Below are 23,177 nucleotides of genomic sequence, written 5' to 3'. Positions count from 1 at the left end.
TAGCCCAGGCTGGTCTCGAATGCACAACAGTCCTCCTGCCTCAGCCTCCCAAGTGCTAGGATTGCAAGCATATAGTACCACACCCAGAACCACTTATATGTAAACTGATGAATTTATATCACAATGAAATCATTACGAACAGAAAAGTAGATACTGTATAGAGAAGCAAGGGAGTTGATAGGTTACCTGGAATTCATTTGCTTTAAGAAAAAGAATCAAAGTAGAGACAATATTTTCAATTATTTGAATGAAAAATGTGAGATAAAAAAGAGTGCATATATGGATACATACATACATACTCTAGCTCAAGTTAGTCTAAAAAAGGTCTTCTTGAATAGACAAGTTAGGTAAGGAAGGAAGTTAAGTAATAGAGAACATTAAAATCATTGTAATTAATCTGCTTCATGAAGTCACAATGGATTCATTATGGATTTCTGAACAAATACATGATGACTAAAATGATGTCTGTCAAAAGATTCTTAAGGTGGTTCCTTAAAATATGATGCTTATATGCAAATATGTGGGTCAAGATATGTCCTCAGAATCTTTAAGTGAAAGAAATTCTCATTTAAAAGTTAAAAGTTCTTTTAATTTTAAAGGTAAAAATAGTCATTTTGAAGCAGATTTAGAGAGAAAATCATTTCCTGCCATCCTTAGGGAAACAAAAACTTTTACTGAAAGAAGTTAAGACAGAATTTCATAACAAAATAATAGGACAGTAATAGTTAATACACTGCATACTGTTATCCTCAAAGTAGATACTCAGAATACACAACATGAGCCTAGAAAAGTCTCCAATCCATATTAGCATAAACCTTAATCTCAATGAAGTAAAAGACACTAGTAGTTAGCTAATTTGCTTTCTTCGCTTTTCCACCTTTCTTCGTTTCCTCTTTCTCCCATCCTAGTTTCTTTTTCCTTTTAAATAATTTCTTCCTATTTCACAGTAATTGTACATTTTAGACCTTATTTACTGTTTCAGTTTCTCACACCAGGAAGGCAATACAGTGCTTACCCAGGTGAGTCTACTTAATTTCACTTGTAAGTATGGTCTCAAGTTGTATCCAATTACCTACAACAGTCCCAAGTTTATCCTTCTTTGTGGCATAGTACTCCACTGTATAAAATAAAATCTTTTGTTAATCTATTCCCTGGTGCTGGGCATTTGAGTTGCTTCCAAGACTTAGCTATTACAAATTGTGACGCTATAGACATGGTTGCACAATTATCACTGTGGTATGACACTCTTAGTTTTCCTGGGAATATATACAGAAAGGAAATAGCTACATAGAATGGAACCTCTAATCTTAGTTTTTTGAGGAATCATCACACTAATTTCCTCAGTGGTTGGACCAGCCTACACTCCACTCGTCTGTTGACATATACAGGTTGCTGCTAGGATTTAGATATTATGACTTATACGACTGTAAACATTAGTATGCATGTGTTATTAGAGCGTGGAGATTCCTAGAAGGGGGATAGCTGAATGAAATAGAATTTCTAATTTTATTTTATTTCTTTGAAGATTTTCCATGATGGTAGTTCTAGTTCACTTTCCCAACAACAGGGATATTCCTTTTTCACAGGACTCACAAGCATTTATTTTTTTAAATTTATGATGATTGCCATTCTTTCTCATGTAAAATAGAATCTTATCACTGTTTTAATCAGCATTTCTCTAACGAACAGGGATGTTGAACATTTTGTCATACAATTGTTGGCTATTTGCATTTCTTCTTCAGAATTATCTGCACATTTCTCTTGCCCATTTTTTGATTGAGCCTTTATTTAGGTGGTCTGACTTTTTTAGTTCTTCCTATATTCCTAATATTAATATTTATCTACAGAATAGCTGTCAAAAGTTTTCCCATTTGGTAGGTTATTTCTTCACTCTAGTAGTTGATTCCTTTGTTTTGTAGAAGCTTTTTAAATGGATTCAATACCACCTGTTAATTTTTGCTGTCATTTCTTGTGCAATTTTAGTTCTATTTGAGAAATCCTTTCCTATACTATGATTTCAAATGTTTTACCTTTATTATCTTCCAGTAGATTCAGTGTTTCTGTTTTAGTGTTTATATCTTTGATCCATTTTTATTTTAATTTGATACACAGTGAGAGACAACGTCAATAGTCTACAAACAGATACTAGCTTTCCCAGCACCATCTGTTGAATAGGCTCTCTTTCCAACAATGTATGTTTTTGGAGCCTTTGTCAAAGATCAAATACTTGAATGTGTCTAGGGGTGTTTCTGTATCCCCTACTGATACACATCTGTTTTTGTTCCAGCATCATGTCACTTTTACTAGTGTTGCCTTTTAGTACTAGCCTGAGATCAGGTAATGTGATGCCACCTGCTTTGCTCTTGTTTTCCAAGATTGCTTTTTCTATTCTGGGTCTCTGTTGCTTCCATATGAGTTTTAGGATGATTTTCTCTCAGTGAAGTCTAGTTCACTTGGTATTTTGACTGGGACTGCTTTGAATCTGCAAAACAGTTTTGGTGGTATGGTCAATGTCATATTGGTTCTACGTATCCAGAACCAGGGGACATCTTTCCATATTCTGATGTCTTCTTCAATGCCCTTTTCATAGTTCTGTAGTTTTTCTATAGAGGTCTTTCACTTCCTTCATCAGGTTAATAACCTGGTATTTCCTTTTTCTTGACACTACCGTAAATGATATTGTTTTCATAATACTGAATTCATTAATGTCTATATATGCTATTGTTTTTGAGTACTGATTTTCTATCCTGTTACATTACTGACGTTGTTTATTAGCTCTACAAGGTTTTTGTGGAATTTATTTTTGCATCTTCTACGTAGAATATCATGTCACCTGGAAACAATAATTTGAGTTCTTCCCTTTCCATATGTATCCCTTTTCTCTCTGGCTAGTGTGTCAAACACTATGTTGAACAGAAGTGGTGAGAATGTGCATCTTTGTCTAGTTCCAGATTTTGGGGGAAATGCTTTTATTTTTTCCTCATTTAATATGATGATGCCTGCTGGCTTGTTATTAATAGCTTTTATCAAATTTAGTTATGGACTTCCTAACTATTCTTTAGAATTCTTTTCATGAAGTGGTGTTGGATTTTATCAAAATCATTTTCTGTATCTATTCATATGATAATGTCATTTTTAGCCTTGCTTCTGTTTGTGTGATGTACTATATTTATTGATTTGTATATGTTGAACCATTCTTGCATCTCTGATACAAAACTTACTTTGTCACAATGTATGATCTTTCTGATGATAAATTTCATTTTATTAGCTAATATCTTGTTATGGTTTTCTCTATGTCCATTAAGGAGATCAGCCTTTAGCTTTCTTTTTCAGTTGAGTCTTTATCTGGTTTTATAAAGAATTGATGCTGGTTTGCATAAAAGAATTTGGAAGCACTCCATCCCTTTCAAATTCTTTAAAGAGTTTGACAGGCATAGTGATATACCCTTAAAGGTTTTTATAGAATTCAGTAGTGAATCTAGCAGGTCTTGAACTTTTTTTAGTTAGTAGATTCTTTATTACAGTTCCAATTTCTTGTTATTAGGCTTTTCAGTATTTTTGTGTCTTCTTGGGTTACTTTTAGTAATTTGTATGAGTCTAGGAATTTTTCTACTCTTCAAAATTTTCCAATTTATTGGAATGCAATTTTTTGGGGGGTAGGTACTATCTTCTGGATTTTTACAATGCTTACTGTGACTTCAACTTTTCCATTTCTAATTACATTGATGTGAATCTTTTCTTTTTCTCTTGGTAAGTTTGGCTAATGCTTTATCTATTTGGTTATTCCTTCAAAGTTAGTTGATGCTTTATATTGTTATTTTAGTCTCAATTTCATTGATTTCTGCTCTAATGTGTATGATTTCCTTTTTCAAACTGGGCTCGGGCTTTGCTTGTTGTTGTTTCTCAGGTATCTTGAGGTTCCTCACAAAGTAATTTATATGAATTTGCTCTTTTCTGAATGTAAGCACTTAGCACAATGAACTTCCCTCTTAGAATTGCTTTCCTAGTGTCTGAGAGGTTCCAGGGAATAGAACAGAAATTTTCATTAACTTCTAGAAATTGTTAACCTTCTTCCTTGGTTTTTCTGTAGCCCAGTTCTTCCCTAGGTCGTGCTAAAAGGCACTCCGATTTCTTCAGCACTGATTTCTAGCTTCACTGAGCACTGCTCTGATGTGCACATGGGGCACTTCCAATTCTTTTTTCTTTATTTAAGCAGACTTTGCGGCCTAGTATGTGATCTGTTTTGGAACAAGTACCATATGCTTCAGAAATAGGGCATAATATTCTGTAATTTCTTTACTGATTTTTTTCTTTAGTTTGATCTATCTCCTTGCAAACATGAGGTGCTAAAATCCCATTATGACTAGGTCCACATTTATTTGATCTTTTATGCTCAGCAGTCTTTATTTTATAAAGTGAAGTGCTTCATTATTCAGTGCATTTATATTTATAACATTATGTCATCTTTTTTAGCTGGTAGATTCTTTATTACAGTCTCAATTTCTTGTTATTAGGTTTTTTAGTACTTTTATATTTACAGTATTTTTCAATTGGTAGATTCCTTATTACAGTCTTGTAAGGGGTTGTTCTCTACATAGTATATAGTCACCTTGTCACTTCAAAATCACTTCAGCTTCAAGTTTACCACGTCTGAAAGTAAAATGCTACCCCTGCTTTTGAGGGTACTTGTGCATGAAATACTGTTTTCTATCTTTTGATTTTTAGTCTATGAGTACCTTTTTGGGTTAGATGAGTTTCTTGAATGCAACAAGCTGTTGGAATCTGCTTTTTTGATCCCTTCTACTAGTCTGTGTCTTTTAATTGGAGATTTGAAGGCATTAACATTGAGAATTACTGCTGAGCTGTGTTGATTATTTACCACCATTGCATTCTTTCTTTGTTGATGCCTCTTCTGTTTTTCTTTTCCTGACATTCTTTGTTTTTTATCATTAACCTTACTCAATGTTTTCAATTCACTTGGATTTTTCATTTTATTGGTTTCATTGTTTCTCTATAAGATATTCTTGAATATTTTCTGCAGCGCTGATTTTATGATCTTATCTTTTGAGCTGATCTTTTTTATGAAATTCCCTCATTTCTGCATCTAATTTGAAGAAATGCTTTGCTGATTATATCAATCTGGAACGGAAGTTATTTGCTCTTAGGACTTGAAATACTTCACCCAAGCTCTTCTTGCCTTTAAGGTTTGTGTTGAGAAATCTGCTGTAATTACAGGTGGTTTAAATTTATATGTAATTTTTCTTCTTCTGTGGCTATTTTTATAATTCTGAAAGTTATTGGGGGATATATGGCCATTTAGTAAGTATTAGTGTATTAGTCATTGCTTACTAGAGTGAGATGCAGCAGAGCATAAGACATGTGTCCACACTCTGGGGACCCAAGGTTCAGCTGGGAGCTTGGAACCCTTAACAATGACTTGTGTGAGTCCATATCAGGTCTGAAGGATCCACCATGGAAAACAGAAGGACCCATTCTGGAAAGGTGCAAGGACCAGTGCTGGAAGCTAGGGCTGAGGGGCCTACAGGGGAAGCCAGGAGACACCATCCAAGATGAAGACAAGGACGGATACTCCCCCAAGAAAGAAAGCAGTCAAAGGTCCTTCAAAGAAAAACTGCTGAAACTCTGGTGAAGAAAAACAGCTGCCACAAAGCACCATCAGAGCTCAGTAGAATAAGCGCTTGCCTGGCAAGCGCAGCATCCTGAGTTCAATCCCCGGTACCACCAAAAAAAAAAAAAAGTAAATTAAAAAACAAAAAAAAAGCACCATCAGCCAAAATCTTTTCTTCCCATTCTTATATACCACTGAACAACCATGCCAAATCAGCTGGGCATTCCCACTCACATTGACAATTAATAAACTAACATAGTGAAGTGATTTTTTTTCATCACAGTAGTTTGGTGTTCTGGTAGGCTTGCTTACTTATATGTTGAATTCTTTTTTAGCTTGGGGAATTTTCTGCTATAATTTCTTTAAACATATTAATAATTCCATCTGTGTTATGGCCTATCTTTTCTCCAACTCGTCTTAGGTTTCTCTTTTCAATGATGGAACTTTTTACTGCCATCTGGTAGCTGTTGGATGATCTCTTCTCTCAGTATTTTACATTAACCACCTGTCCTCAAATTCACACTTACTTCACATTGGTCATTTCTGCAATCTATGGATTTTATACAGTTTTGTACCAACTTCTCCCAAGGAATGTAAACATTATTTATTGCAAACATGTACTGAAAAAAACATAAAAAACAAATTAAAAAGTTACCAAATAACTAAATATGCTGGCAGGGATGTGGGGAAAAGGAATCCCTATACCTTTTGTAGAGTAGTAAAACCACTCTAGAAATCAGTATGGAGATTCCTCAAAAAAACTAAAAATAGAAAATGCATTCAGCTAAGATATTCATCTACTTGTACATTCCTGAGAGTTAAAGATTCATACTACAGTGCTATATGCACATCCTTGTTTGTAACAGCAGAGGTCTTAACAGCTGAACCTTGGACATGGCCTATATAACCATCAACAGATGAGTGGATAATCATGTCTATGCACAGTGGAGTAGTACTCTGCTATAAAGGATAAATTTGCACCGCTTTTAAGAAAATCAATGCACCTTGAATTTATGATATTAAATGAAATAAATTAAACACACAAATTTATATAACCCATGGTTTCTCTCATATGAAAAATCCAAACACTAAATGAATTAAAGAGCAATATAAAGGACAATAGAAAAGAAAAACTACAAAACTTTTGCAAATGAGAAAGGGCTCAAAAGATAAAGAGAATTGAGAGGAAAGAAGGAAAGGAGACGTAAAACAGAATTAATATGTGTCATGTACATGTGCCATCTACCCAGAATGAATATATTATGTATTGCAAACTGGTGCCAATAAAACATTCAGTTGACAACCCTGTGAGGTAGTTATCATTACCCTGGTATAGCAAGTATTTTTTTTAAACTGGCAACTCAACTACCTAAGAGTCACAAGGTATTAAGTATCTATCCAAAAGCAAACTGAGTTTAATTGAATGTAATTTGTTTCAATCTAACTGCTTTATCCTTCAAGTCATTTTAAAATGCATTTCCTACCTACCATCATATTCAGAAAGACTTTGCTCTTTGCAGAGAGCCTTCATAAAGTCCTCTAAATTCACCATTCCACTTTCTGTAAAATAAAGAATTTTGATTACATATTCTGCTGTAACTAGGCAAAAAGTTAGATTCACATTTTAACTATAAAAAAAAAACCTTTATCTCATTACCCTCTTTCTTCTTCATATTCTGTATCTGAAGATGAATCTTTCTGAATTTGGTCAGTTCATTTTATTTCAACAATTATTTAGGGTATATTACTCCCAACAATATACTAAATTCTTACTGTGAGTAAAAGAAAAGGTGTCTGTATAAGTGGGTTGTGAGAATGTTAGAGAGTCTACCTCATACCATGATGAGAACCCAGTCAATGTGTCATCCATTAAGACTTCTGGACAATATGAACCAGCCCTGACAATCCACATAGTCCTATCCACACCCCCAGTGTCCATGCAGTCCAATTAACCAACTATTTTAGGTATAAACTTCCCATAGTTTTTGTACCAATAATAAGAAACAACAGAAAAAGTTTAATGACTGATTAGGTAAATATAAATAGATATAGATACAAATATAAAGAAATATCTTATCTCATTTGTCTGAGCTAAGAACTTTTGCCCAGGTTCTGAGATTTCACATCTAATGTAATGTTATTTCTTTCCAGGCATTCTTTCCCCAAAATATTTCCTCTTCCCTCTCCTTAATTTGTATAATTATTAGTTACTAATAAAACAATTTTACTAATATTAGAACCTTTATTTGAAATTTAAATTCTTCCTTGAGCCTAGGTTTGTGAATGGAATATGCCATTGAACATCTTGGTGCTACCTGCCTTGATGATCACTAGCTATAAATTTTCCTAAAATTTTAAAAATTCCAATGACTGCCTCCCTAAATTCCTAGAGTGCTTGCCAGGAGATTTTTATGCCCACAGGACATTGTACCCTTTACCTGAACCTCTCTAGAGCTGGATCAGCCTTCGCTAGTGCCAGCACCAATCTAGAATGCCCAGATGTGCAGAGCTCAGAAGAACCTTACTGAAATGATTCTCATCTATGAAAGGCTTAACCCTGCCAAATCAATGGATTAGGTCAGAATTTCCAGGAACTGTTTTACAGTTTTCCATTTTTTTATCTCTTCTTCCCTAATCTTCCTTACAATGGTTCATTCTGTTCCATACCTGATTGAGAAACATTTTTCTAATAGTTACAGTATCTCCACACTATTTTGCAGTTCGACTTTCACAGATTCAGTTTCCCAGGTTTTCAAAAAATATTAATCTCCCAGAGGGCCCACCCCACCTCAGCAGGTCTACCAGGAGCAAGCCAGGGAAGCCAGCAGCACCCAGTGACCCACTTGGACGAGGCTCACCTGGAAGGAGCCAAACACACAACCAGACCCAAGCCAGGTATGGCCAGAGTTAGAGTTCAGTAGATCTAGACCCAGGGAGGTGAAGTGTACTGCTTTGCCCAGCTGAGCCCAGACCAATGCCCAGACCTATAAGAGTACCCTTGCAGTACAGAGGTGGCAGCAGTGGGGTGAACTAGTCTGCCTGGAAGACTCCAGGTGCCTGAAGTGGAGGTGCCCACCCAGAGCTCAGAGGAATTCATCTAAAAACCAATTCCCAATTTAAGATCTGCTTTGTTATACAGCTACAATGTTTGCCTATGGTCTAAAGTACAAACCCAGTAGTGGCAAAGTTTGCCAATTTCTAAATTTCAATAGCTGTTATTAGTATTGCTAACTGTACTACTATAAATAGGAAACCATCTCCGCCTTAACCACCTGTTCTCCTTTGGGTGATAATATTAGGAGGTACTTGGGTAATAACCTCACCAAAGCCCTGCACTGAAGGACAGAGGACAGTGCCAAACAGAAATCAGTATCTCACTCTCAGTCAATAGAAAAGGCAAAATCTTGGGATACGCACTAAACAAGAATCTCTGACACAAGAGAGATTCCTAAGAAACAGACTCTTTACAGAGAAGCTCTGACTGCAGTGAAATAGCTGCCTACTTTCAAAGTTTCAGAAAAATGTATCACAGAAATCAAAATAAAGAGTTATCTCTGAAATAGAAAGTGACAGAAAGAAGGAGCAAAAAGCAATCTCAGGAGCCAAGCCCAGCCAGAACAAACCCAGGAAAGATTAGCATAGAAGAAACTGGAAGCTAGCAGCTGAAGTAAGGAAATAATGACAGGAGGGTATAGAAGAAATCAGATCAGAAATAATCTCACAAGTAAAAAAGAAAAAAAGAAGTGATAAATATAATAAAAGAATTACTACACATTTCTAAAGAAGACACTGATTAAAAAAATAGAGGAGAATAGAAAAATGATGGAAACTTGGAATGAGCAATATAGGAAAGAAATAAAATGCAAGAAGCACATTTCAAAGAGATATAGAAGAAATTAAAACCTTCATTAAAAGTTGGCAAAACCATTTGAATGAAAGTGAAGATAGACTTTCAGACCTGAAGACACTGTTGCAACTAGTGAAAAGGTAAGTAAAGATCTCTTAAAAACAACTACAATCCAGAAAATAATAATTCAACAGCTACAAGACATTGCAAAGATGAACAATGTGAGACTAATAGGCATCACTGAGAACGATGAACCCAACACAAATGATATAAACAGAATATGGGCAGAAGTAATAGCAGAAAACTTCCCAAATACAGGGAAACAATCTGACATTTAGGTAACTGAGGTATATAGAACTCAAAAAATTATCAACCCAATTAAAACTACACCCAGACATACAATAATCAAGATCCCAGAAATTCAACACAAGAACATCATACTAAAAGTGAGTAGAGGGGCCGGGGAGATGGCTCAGTGGAATAAGCGGTTCCCCAGCAAGCGCAAGGGCCTGAATTCAATCCCCGGTTCCACAAAAAATAAAATAAAATAAAATAAAATAAAATAAAATAAAATAAAATAAAAAAATGAGTAGAGAAAAGAAACAGATCACATTTAAAGGAAAACCCATCAGAATAATAGCAGATTTTTCCTCACAAATCATCAAGTCAAGAAGAACATGGAGTACTTCAGCTCCTACAAGAAAACCAATTTCAATGCAGGCTGATATACCCTGCTAAACTCTCTTTCAAGTTTAATGGAGAAGTGAAATACTTCCAAGACAAAGAACTAAACAAATTCAGGATGACTAAACCAACCCTACACAGAGTACTGAAAGATATTCTAGAAAGGAATCACAATTCCAAGAAAGACCACAATTCCAAGAAGTACAGTGGAAAGAACCAACCAAACAGAGCAAACAAATAAACACAGGAGAAAAATAGGGAATCAATGACAAGAAAATAACATCACAAACATAAGTCAATATATGTTAATTAAAACCACCACTGTAAATGGACACAATTTACCAATTAAAGGAAATAGACTGGCAGGGTAGATTAAGAAACAAAATCTAGGGGCTAAGGAGATGGCTCAATAGAATAAGCACTTCCCTGTCAAGTGCAAGGGCCTGAGTTCAATCCCTGGTTCTGAAAAAAAAAAAAAGAAAGAAAAGAAAAAGAAAGAAAAAGAAACAAAATCTAAAAATATGCTGTATACAAGAAACATATAATCCATAAAGAAATTCATAGGCTAAAAGTCAAAGGATGGAAAACAATACTACATGCTCCAGGGCCTCAGAAAAAAGCAAGGGTAGCTATTCTGTTTGTAGACAATCTGAACTTCAAAGAATGATCAAATAAAATAAAGAAGGTTGTGAAATAGAGGTTAAGGGAAAATTCAAGAGAAAGATAACAGTTATAAATATGCATGCATCAAATATGGGAGCACTCAACTATATAAGATAAATTTTAAAGGACACAAAAAGTCTAATAACCAATATCACAATCTTAACAGGGGACCTTAACACACCCTTATCTAAAAAAGATAGGTCAAGCAGACAAATATTAGCAAAGAAGTAGAACTGAACCAAACATTTGAACAAATGAACTTAGTGGACATATACAGTTTTCCAACCAACAACATCTGAATACACATTCTTTTCAGCTGCACATGGGATGTTTTCTAAAATAGATCACATACTAGTCCATAGGTCATACTTAAGTATATACAAGAAAACAGAAATTATCCCATGCATATTATCTGACCACAGTTCAATGAAACTGGAAATTAAAAACAAAAGAAACCATAAAAATCCCATAAACATATGGAAATTAACACCCTGCCCAGCAACCAAAGGGTTATACAAGAAATTAAACAATATCTACAATCCAATGAAAATTCAAACACAACTTACTGGAATTTGTCAGATGTGATAAAAGCAGTTATCAGAGACCAGTTTAGAGTCGTGAACTCACACATTAGGAAAACAGAGCAAAAACAAATAAATACCCTAATGCTGCCCCTCATGCTTCTAGAAAAGAAGAGCAAACCAAGCCCAAAGCCCAAATATGGGAAGAAATCGTCAAGATTACAGCAAAACTTAATGCAATTGAGACAAACAACACAACACAAAGAATTAATAAATCCAAAAGCTGCTTCTTTGAAAGATTAAATAAAATTAATAAACCTCTAGCCAACCTTCTTAAAAATAGGAAGGAAAAAACTCAAATTCAAGCAATAAGGAACAAAAAGGGAGAAATTACTACAGATACTGTGAAACTCAGAAGATCACCCACGCCAGCCCCACCCCTGGGCACACTGAGAGGCAATGGAATCCAGGGGAGGTGGTGCACACCTGTAATCCCAGCACTAGGGAGACAGAAATCAGGAGGGTCACTATGAGTCCAGGCTGCGTAGTGATAGCCTGCACACACAAAAAGGGAGGTCATCAATAGCAATTTTGAAAATCTTTATTCTCACAGGATCAAAAACACAGAAGAAATGGACAGATTCCTAGATAGATATAAAATGTCAAAACTGAATCAAAAAGATGTAAAAACTCTGAATAACACAATATCAGCCAATGAAATTTAAAATGTAATAAAAAAAAAACTTATCAACAGAGAAAAGTCCAGATCTTGATGGTTTCACAGTTGAATTCTATACAAATTTTAGAGATGTAATCCCAATGCTCCTCAAACTCTTCAGTGAAATTTAAAAGGAAGCAATGCTCCCAGAATCATTCCTGGAGGCAAGTATTATACTGATACCGAAACCAGAGAAAGATCCAACCAAAAAAGAGAATTACAGACCAGTCTCCCTCATGAACATAGATGCAAAAATCCTGAATAAAATACTAGCAAATAGAATACAGCAAATCATCAAGAAGATTATACATATGACCAGGTAGGATTCATCTCAGGGACACAAGGATGGTTTAATGTATGCAAATCTATAAGTGTAACACACTATGTCAGTGGAAACAAAACCAAAAACCACATGATCATCTCAATAGATGCAGAAAAAGATTCTGACAAAGTCCAACATTCATTCATGATCAAAGCCCTACAGAAAATTAGAATAGATGGCCTATATTTCAATCTGATAAAAGTCACCTGTGACAAAATCAACAGCCAACATAATTCTAAATGGAGAAAAACTGAAAGTTTTTACTCTCAAGTCAGGTACAAAAAAGAAAAAAATCAGATACAAGACAAGAATATCCTCTATCACCACTCCCATTCAATATAGTTCTGGAATTATTAGCTGGAGCCATTAAACAAGACAGAGAAAAGGAATAAGCACAGCTAAAGAAGAAGTTAAACTATCATTATTTACAGATGCAAAACCCAAAGAACTCCATCAAGAAGCTCCTAGAACTAATAAACAAATTCAGTAGCATATCAGGGTACAGAGCCAACATCAAAAACCAATAGCATTCCTCTACACAGATAATAAACTCACTGGGAGAGAAATTAGAGAAATAATACCCTTCACAATAGCATCCAAAAATTAAATACTTAGAAATTAATCTAACAAAGGAAGTAAAAGATCTATACAATGAAAATTATAACCCCCTAAAGTAAGAGATCAAAGAGGATTTCAAAAAATAGAAAGATATCCCCTGCTCTGGATAGAAAGAACCAACCTTGTGAAAATGGCCATACTCCCAAAATTGTTATACAGATTTAATACAATCTCTATCAAAATATCATCAACATACTTCACAGATCTAAAGAAAAGACTCTTAAAATTTATTTGAGACCAGAAAAGACCTAGAATAGCAAAAACAATCTTGGGCAACAAAGGCAAGGAGGAAGCATTACAATCCCTAACTTGAAATTATACTACAAAGATACTGTGATAAAATTAGCATGGTACTGGCAATAAAGCAGACACAAAGATCAATGGAACATATTAGAAGATTCAAATACAACTACAAGCAAACTCAGCCATCTTATATTTGACAAAGGAGCCAAACATGCTCACTGGAAGAAAGATAGCCTCTTTAACAAATGGTGCTGGAAAAACTGGCTCTCCACATGCTGAAATCTAAAACTAGACCCAGGTCTATCGCCATGCACTAAAATGAAGTCAAGGGGCCGGGGAGATGGCTCAATGGAATAAGTGCTTCCCTGGCAAGCGCAAAGACCTGAGTTCAATCCCTGGTTCCGGAAAAAAAAATAAAATAAAGTCAAAATGGTTTAAATATCTAAACATTAAAACAGAAACACTAAATCTCCTAGAAGAATAAATAGGGTGAAAACTTTGAAGACATAGGAGTAGACCAACAGCTCATCAACAGAAACTAAACTATGGGGGAAATACTCTAAAGAATCAACAACTGGGACCTCATCTTATTGAGAAGTTTGTGCATGTGAAAAGAAATCACCAACTAAGTAAAAAGACAACCCACAAATTGGGGAAAAAATTGTAACCAACATTCACTCAAAGGGCTTATATTTAAATTACATAAAGAACTAAAAAAAATGGGCCCCCAAAATTTAAAGATCCAATCTAAAAAAGGGCATCTGAGATGTATACACAATTCTCAGAAGAAGAAATACAAGTGGCAAATAAATACATGGAAAAATGTTCCACAGCACTGGCCATTCAAGACATTTAAATTAAAACCACATTGAGATATCATCTCTTGGAGCTGGGGAGATGGCTCAGTAGAATAAGTGCTTTCCTGGCAAGTGCAAAGGCCTGAGTTCAATCCTTGGTTCTGCAAAGAGAGAGAGAGAGAGAGAGAGAGAGAGAGAGAGAGAGAGAGAGAGAGATCATCTCACCCCTGAAAGAATGGCTATCATAAAGAAATCAACTAATAGGTGCAGGGATGGGGGTTCAATCCCTGGTGTGCCATGCCAGCCCCTCCCCTGGGGCTCACTGAGAAGATGACTGAGACAGGGCACAGTGGTGCGCACCTGTAATCCCAATGCTTGGGAGGCTGAAAACAGGCCTTACTATGAGTCTGATCCATGTAGTGAGACCCTGTAGACACTGTACTAAATACATTTAAAAAAGAGAAATCAACTAATAACAAATGCTGGAGAGACTGTGGGGAAAAAGAAACCTTTCTCAACTGTTGGTAGGAATGTAGAATGGTACAATCACTGTGGAAATCAGTGTGGAGACTCTTCAAAATCTAGGGCTGAAAATTCCATTCAATCCAGCTATTCCCCTTTGGGTATTTTCAAAAAAAAAAAAAAAAAAAAAAAAAAAAGAAAGAAAGAAAGAAAGAAAGAAAGAAAGAAAGAAAGAAAGAAAGAAAATATCATGCCATAGTTATACATGTGCACCCATATTTATAGCAACACAATTTGTCAAAGACAAATCTCAGAAGCAACCAAAGTGCCCATCACTTGAAGAATAGATGAAAAAGATGTTGTGTTTTTATACAATGGAGTACTACTCAGCTATAAAGAAAGACAAGCTCGAAGGCTTCATAGGTAAGTGGATGCAGCTAGAGGCTATACTCATAAGTGAAATAAATCAGACCCATATGTGTAAATATCATATTATCTCCCTAGTGTAAGAACCTGAAAGAAATAAAACCTGAAAGGTATAATAGATATAGTAAAATGGAAAGAAACTGAACTTAAGGATTAAACAACAAAGATGAGAGAAAGGAGAAAAGATAGGGGAAAAGAGGGAAAAACATGCAAGCATATATGCAGGATGGCTGAGATGATTGTACTAATAATTTCCATCAGTGTTTTGAAAATAGCAGTTAATGTTTAGAATTTTCACCTTGACTAACTCTGTATGCTGATATCTATGATCTGAACAACTACAGAACAGCAATGTATAACACAAAACCCGTGGTTGAATACCTCTTATCTTGGTCTTCTAAATATGTACTGTTTCTAGTGTCATCGATTATTACACTCTCCTTAAAATAATTTATTTTTAAAAACAGGAAAAAAACTAAAATTTCTTGAAAATAAGCATTAGTATTCAATTATTTGTCCAATCTTGCATAACTATATGTGTTAGTCTGAGCAATAGATTTGATGTTAAAAATAGATACTATAACCATTGTTAATTAACTATTCTTGTTTCAAAAACCCGTAATATATGTATTGTTGTTTGTTACTCTGTTTCTGTCTTTTTTTTCCTATTTGTTTTTGCTTCTGCTTTTACTCTTCAAAATAAAATAAAGTTAAGTTAAAATACAAAAAGTATTAATCTAAATTTTTGCTATATCATGGGATTTTGCAGTACTGTACAATATGCATATGTTGTTAAAATTACATAAGTTTACAGTTTAAAAAATGATCAAGAACATTAAGTGTTTTTAAAAGTGCAGGAAAGGTTTTGAAGAGTTTGGGAAGGGTTTATAAAGCCTTAAAATATATAAATACTAAATCATAACGTCACTACTTCACTGATTTTCACTTATCGTGGGGGAGTCTGGAACATAACCTGCACAATAAGTAAGAAGCCACTATAATCCTATTCCATAAAAAACACGATTTTCTCTGAATTCGGTGTCACCTGTCTCTTACCATTTCTAGTAGTCTCTGTCATAATCTCCTGTAAGTCTTCATCTAATAAAGTAATTCCTAGAGAAGGCAAAATGTGCTGCAGCTCTTCGGGAGCAATGGAGTTTTCTTGGAGCTTACTGATAGCATCACAGACATTCTCTAAGTGTATGAAAGACAGAGGATGCTAAGAACCAGAATTCCGTCTATTTCATTAGTACCTAAATATTTAATAGAGAACAACTCTTATCTAATCAATATTACCCAATGGAAGGACTGCCTTTCTCTCCCCAATTTTGTTTTCTTATACTCTTTCTCTTTTAGTTCAAACACAAAACTGCCCCAAAATTCTAACTTATAAACTACCAATTTTGAGAAAAGACGTGTTTGTACCCAGATAAAGCTGTTTGCTTCTGATTACACTATATCACAATCCAAACGTTCCAAGTCACGGAAGCCCACGCATCGAGGTGGGGTTCTGGTCCTCCCCGTAAGGTTACCCTCCATGCATCCAGCTCACAACCTTCAGAAGGTGAAGCTCCGAAGTCAGCTACGCTGCTCGCGGGCCTCTTAAAGAATGCACTTCTGCGGTATTCAGGTAAAATATTATAAAATCTGGGCCTTGGGATTTGGCTCAGCAGTAGAATGCTTGCCTAGGTTCAGTTCTCAGGACCAAAACAAAAAATACATCTCTCAAAAATTACATAATCTGAATTTATTCATGATGAAATACAAGAAAAATTCAAAATGAGTGGCATTAGATAAGTAATCACTACTCCTCAAAAGTATCACAATGGTTAAAAAAAATGAGGAACCATCACAAAATGAAAGAAACCAAGAACATATGACAATTAAATGTAATATGTGTTCCTGGATTAGTCTTGGATCAGAAAAATTACACTTATAGAGATTGGCAAAATTCAAATAATATCCATAGATTAGTAAGTAGGGTTGTGTCAGTGTTGATTTCCTGGTTTAGATCATTATGGGTTAATATGAGACAATAACACTTGGTAAAATTAAAATGTATCGAGGGAATTTATTCTACCTTTGCAACAATTATAAATGCAAAATTAGTTTAAAAGTTAGATATTTGAAATTTAAATCATTGCATTATTCACATTCAGTTACCACCAGTTTCTTTGTGGAAGTTATACCAAATAAACTATCTAATACTTCTTTATATAGAGAACATAAATATGGCCATAAGAGATGCCATCATTTGATTTTGGTTATCCAAGGCAGGTATAGAGCACCCTTTTGAAGACCTGTTCTGTCCACTTGCTGAAATGTCTACTACTCCACTATCCCATTACCCCAGGGGTTTATTTCTGTTGAAATGCAGTGAAGCCTCAGAAATAGAAAGGAGGCACAGAGTAATAGCAGCACATCAGAAAAGAAATCAGTGAAAGTCTCTAATCCTCCTTAATAGATCATAACTTTTCAATAGTTAAATTATGCATTAATCACTCAATTTTCACAAGGCATCCATTATACCTATTATATTGCATACTAAATGCAATATAAAATTCAATAAATGTCTTTAAAGAAAACAAGCATTTTGATGGAAGTAGCACAAAAGGGAGTGCACAAATTTGTTGGAAAAGCATCGTTCATCTCTGAGGAAACCCTAAAACCTTTAGAGACACGAGCTGTGTCACACTGTTCTCCCTCCATAGGAGATAGTGTCTAAAGTACTATGAATTAAAGCTGTGGAACACGAAATAAAAACTTCAGACTCTCTACATATTCATTTAAATAAATTACAAACAACTCTCAACTCTCTAGGGAATTTGAGTTACTCCAATTAATCACTTAATAAGCTTATAACAGAAAGTTAAATTCCCCAAAAAGGGGGAAATCCAAGAAGGAACTAACATCAAAGCCACAGAATGACATACATTAGCGTAGGCAGGCATCAATACGCTGGTCACCCAGGATACTGACAACTGCTTAAACCTATCCAATAACAGATTAATTCTGCCCATTTCTATGACAACCAAAACATTCAAGGACCTGATTCTGACTTATGTACACGGTACTAACCCAGGGTATTCACTGCAGTTTTTTCTTTACTTGAAACATGTTTCAGGAGAGTTGCATCCTTTCTCACAACAAGGTTCTCAAGTTTTGGGATATTAGAAATACCATTTTTATCCAGAGACTTATTGACGCTTGTAGTACTCTTCAAGTTTGGTAGTTTGGACTTTGAGTCATAATTCTCAGCTTTCTCTGAATGCTTTTTAAAATTCATGCCACTCTTTGCGTATGGTTCACCAGGAAATTTTCTTATCTGTTCAAAATTTTTTGATGGTTGAATTTCAGAATCATTTTCTTCCATAATTTTTCTAGGATATTGTGGAATTTTTTTAATCAATTTTTTAGACATTGATGATCCAGTCAGTCTGGAAGGTAGACTGTACTTCTTCTTATATTGTAGAGAGTATCCTTCTACCTTTGGTAACCTTTTCTTTGAAGCAGTTTCATCCAAATCTGAATCTTCCATAAAGACAAGAGAAACATACTCAGTTATTTTGGTACCCATGTAATTTTTGCTATATTTCAAAAAAAGTCTTCATAAAACCCATTCAACATATTACCAACTAAATATACAAAACAAAGTTTAACCAGTTGAAAAAAAACCAAAGGGCTGATCAAAAAAATAAACTATTTGTTAGGATAAATATTATAGTGCAATACACTTAAGTATTTTAACTTAATCTATCATCTAAAAGTTACACTGAAACTTAAGTGATAGACTATTGAAACACATCATTTATTCTCTGTTCTTTTTCAGTTTAGAAATGTAATAGATCTATAATTAATATAGATAGATATCTCTTTAGTTCTAAGGGTATAGAACTATAGGAAAATTTATGAAGTTATAATAAAAATAATTATTTTCATGATAGTCTCAATATTCGGAGAGAAATAACTTCATATGTAAGATAGCATTTTTATAAAAATATTAGCCCAACATTCCAAACTAAAATTTAACTTACAAAATTCATATGATGGTACAGAATAACATCAGCAACACTGCCAGATATAAAATCAACATTTAAACTCAAAATGAAATAAAAATACAAATGTAAAACCTTAAACTATAAAACCAAAAAAGGAAAGCATAGGGAAAAGATTTCAAGGGGTCTGTATAGGGTCCATGGTAGCAAACCTTTTAGAGATGAGTGCCCACACTGCAACCCAAGACCCACTTATTTCTCACAAAGTGCCCACACTGCAATTAAACCTGAATACGTGGTATTACTTTGGATAAAATAACTCACACACTAACATCTTTTGTCTTAGAAGAAAATCAAATAACAAGTGGGCGATAGGTTTTCCACCACTGGAATAGGTGATTTTTTGACAGATTCCAAAACACAGACAAAAGCAAAAATAGGTATATTATATTACCCCACAGTAGGAATGTACTGAAAAGCAAAGGAAGTAATCAGCAGAGTGAATAGACAACATACACAGTGAGAGAAAATGTAGGCAAAATATTACACTGACAAAAAAATCCAGATACACAACTAACTCAAAAATAACCGAAATCAAGTAATCCAATTAAAAACTGAAAAAAAAAAGATATGAATAGACACTTCTCAAAAAAATAATAAGCAAATGGCCAACAGGTATATTAAAAGTGCCCAAAATCATTAACTAATAGCGAAATCCAAATCAAAGCCAGTTGGAATGAAATTATCTAAAGGACCCAAAGAAAGCGCTGGCCACAAGGCATGGCCCGCCTGGGACAGCACAGCAAGTCACAGGCCGCCACAGAGCAGCGCGGCGGGCCACCACCGTCCACTAAGCCCCGAGCAGCCCTCTGTTTTGCTTCCACTTGGCACAGGGCTGCAGAGGTGCAGGCTAAGAAAGCACTCAGATCCTGGATCAAGCGTCCACCCAGGAGATGGCAAGCCTGGGCGGACGGCAGGCCCAAGTCAGAAGTCCAGACCTCTCCAGCAGCTTTAGGGATTCAGTTGTTACACTCACAATGTGACTGAGAGACAAGTGTAGGGTAAATACACATCGCTCAAAGCTACCCACTGTAATGAGCCTGTATGCATCAGCACACACACACACACAAAACATGAGAAGGCAAAATAACAAAACAACTCCCAAAACAATAAACTCCTCTAAAGTTGATTTATGCGGCATCAAAGAAAAAGAAATCAAAAGCCACGCAACCCAATTATTTGAAATGATAACAGGCAATAGCAAAAGAGATTAATAAGACACTTCAGTGAGTACAAAGAAAATTTAAAAAACAGATAATGTGCCAAAAAAAAAAAGTGAGTCTACACAAACACTAATAATAATTACCTGAGCCAAACAAAGTAATACAAAACATGCATGACCAGTATAAAAAAGAAATAATCCATAAAGAGGTACCAAGCAGATACTAAATTTTTAAAAATCATTTATTTATTTGTTTGTTTATTTATTTATTTGCTACATGGCCTCACTATAAGCTCGCACTCATAGTGACTGTCCTGCCTCAACCTCCCCAGTGCTGGGGTTACAGGCACGCGCCACCACACCCGGTTCCGGTGGTCGGGATGGCATGCAGTACTGGGGATTGAACCAGGGTCCCTGTGCTTGCCAGGCAGGCACTCAGACCACCAAGCTATCTCCCAGCTCCCAAGCAGAAATTAAGAAGTTTAGGGCCTGCCAAATAGCTCAGTGGACTAAAGCGCCTGCTTAGTCAGGCGCAGGGACTGGGATCTGATCCCCAGTGTGCCATGCCAGCCCCACCCCCCAGGTGTGCTGAGAGGGCAACTGAGACTGAGCGTGGTGGCACACGCCTGTAATCCCAGGGCTTGGGAGGCTGAAAACAGGATACTCACTCTGTCGGATCTGTGTCATGAGACCCCATAGACCCTGTACTAGAATATACAGAACACAAAAAAGAAATTAAGAAGTTGAAAATGTCTACCAAAAATAAGGGCATCAGAAGTGAACAGTATGAGGACAGAGTGTCAGAATATGACAGGATTATTTTAGGGGCCAATCAACAATGTATTTTTTATATTTTTTATTTTTTTGGTACCACAAATCGAATTGAGAACCTTACACTTGTCAGGCAGGTGCTTATGCTGCTGGGATAGCTCCCCAGCCCAAGAAGATTCATTTTAAAAAGAGAACATAAAAAATGGATCCTGGGGCTGGTGAGATGGCTCAGTGGTCTAAAGCACCTATTTAGAACAAGCTAAGCTAAACAAAGCACAGGGACCGCGGTTCAATCCCCCAGCACCACATGCCAGCCAGCCCCGCCCCCTGGTGGGCTGAGCTGGCCACACACACACACACATAAATAAATAAATAAAATTTTAAAAACCAAATTAAAAAATTATGAAAAAAAAATGGATCCAACAGCTTCCAGATGAAAAGACGTGAGAAATTAATTGTAATTACTAAAAAAGTACAAATGGAATTTTAAAACCTCTGTTTACAGAAATAATAGCAAAACTTTCCAAATATGAGAAAAGATTTTTAACGTAAGTTAGGCATACAGAACCTTAAATAACCACAATTTAAAAACAAAATTCTACAAAACTTCCACTATGACACATCGTAGTCAAAAATACCTAGGTTCAATACAAGAATAGAGCATTAGACGCTGTTAGGAAACACAATGAAACTCCCTAGAAGACTGTCTCAAAAAGCAAAAATGAAAAAATGTAAACGTGTTACAAATATAAATATGAATGAACTGCCTAAAACACAGTATATATTGCCTCTGGAAAAGCTAAAGGGAAATTCTAGAACAAGGTTTGTTCTTCCTTTTTTTGTAACAAGCCTCAGAAAATTTGTAATTCTTAGAATGTGGGCACCAGCAATCTTAATCAAATGATATTTAGACAAACGAGAAAAACTATAAGGAATAACACAATGTGCAATAAGAGATGAAAAATAACATATAGTAGTTAATAAAGAAAAACTAAAAATGAATGACAGCAAAACATACTAAAAAATTTAAAGGATCAATATCAGGATGTCAGAATGCCCTACAAATTATAAATTAAATACTATCATTGTTTAGTAGAGTTATTTTGTTTTAAATTTGACTTTATGCTGCACTGTATCAGGGCAAGATAAAAAATTATGATACTGTTATTATATAATCAATATTAAGAAGGTATACTTAGGTATTACATTAAATTTTTATTTCTCTTATTTAAGAGAGACAAGTTTTCTTTTTTTTTTTTTTTAGTAGAACCGGGGATTGAACTCAGGCCCTTGCACTTGCCAGGCAAGCGCTTATTCTACTGAGCCATCTCCCCAACCCAAGAAAGGTTTTCAAAGAAGGCTTTTTAATACTTCTGTAAGGTAAAATCTACATGTTAGCATTTAAAGGAGAATTCATGTATAAACAAGGTTTGCTATAGCAACAAGAGCTTCCTTACAAATATCTTCATACTGGCCTTGTAGAGCATCCAAAATAAATACGATATCTCCAATATCCACCATGTGCTTACCTGTCACAGAATAAACACAAACACTGTGTTTCATTTTGAATAGAGATACAGCCACCATAGTCGTCTAACATGAAAACAATATATAAATATGTGGAGGTATAAAGACAGAAGCTGCTATTATGAGTTCTGGATAATATCTACAACAGTGAATTAATAATAGCTCACTATTAAACACAAATGCTATAGTTTTTCTCCTCAGTACAACAATTTGTTACCAAAAGAAATAGTGATGACTATTTTAGGCTCCGATGCTAGATAACCTGAATAATACTTATTTTATAAACATTTTTGAGAACCTACTAGAGGTAGTATTTGAAGAATCAACTCTTTGCCCTCACTTTCTAGACCAGTGATGGTGCACTTTTTGGAGCCCAAGTGCCCAAGCTGCAGCCCAGCACCCAGCTGCCCCCGCAGAGCACCAACGCCATATCGCATATCCGACGCGCAGGTGCTCCTGGCTCGCGGGCCAGCGCAGAGGGGCCTGTGCCCCTGCAGCACCTGTGACGACGTGGACGCACCGCCACTCTTTGGGACTGGGAGCTCAGTGTGCAGAATTTCAGTTCTGTATCCCTAGTGCCCAGGAACGTATCTCCTTCCTGTCACTTCAGTATGGTTTCTAAGAGAGCAAAATATACTGAAGACTATAAAGAAGAGTGCAGCATCTACATGGTGGGTAGCAGATAGCCATTCACCATCTGCTATGTACCGACACGGCATTCATAATTTTAAT

At 35.5% G+C, this 23,177-nt stretch overlaps 1 protein-coding gene across 1 annotated transcript in view; it reads right to left on the bottom strand.

Annotated features, from left to right (window-relative positions):
* Efcab13 (EF-hand calcium binding domain 13) overlaps window positions 1–23,177 on the bottom strand; it is a 120,255-nt gene that overhangs the window by 50,513 nt on the left and 46,565 nt on the right. Inside the window, exons 9-12 of the mRNA XM_023714109.1 lie at window positions 22,376–22,447; window positions 18,009–18,461; window positions 15,987–16,124; window positions 7,118–7,189 (exon numbers count right to left, since the gene is read on the bottom strand). Of these exons, the coding sequence (XP_023569877.1) occupies window positions 7,118–7,189; window positions 15,987–16,124; window positions 18,009–18,461; window positions 22,376–22,447 (735 nt within the window). The remainder of the gene's footprint in view (window positions 1–7,117; window positions 7,190–15,986; window positions 16,125–18,008; window positions 18,462–22,375; window positions 22,448–23,177) is intronic.

The sequence above is a fragment of the Octodon degus genome, unplaced genomic scaffold (assembly GCF_000260255.1).
Source record: "Octodon degus isolate 3935 unplaced genomic scaffold, OctDeg1.0 scaffold00033, whole genome shotgun sequence".
Classification (NCBI taxonomy): Eukaryota; Metazoa; Chordata; class Mammalia; order Rodentia; family Octodontidae; genus Octodon; species Octodon degus.
The sequence above is the reverse complement of the archived record's forward strand: the minus strand, read 5'-3'. Positions and strand labels throughout refer to the sequence as shown.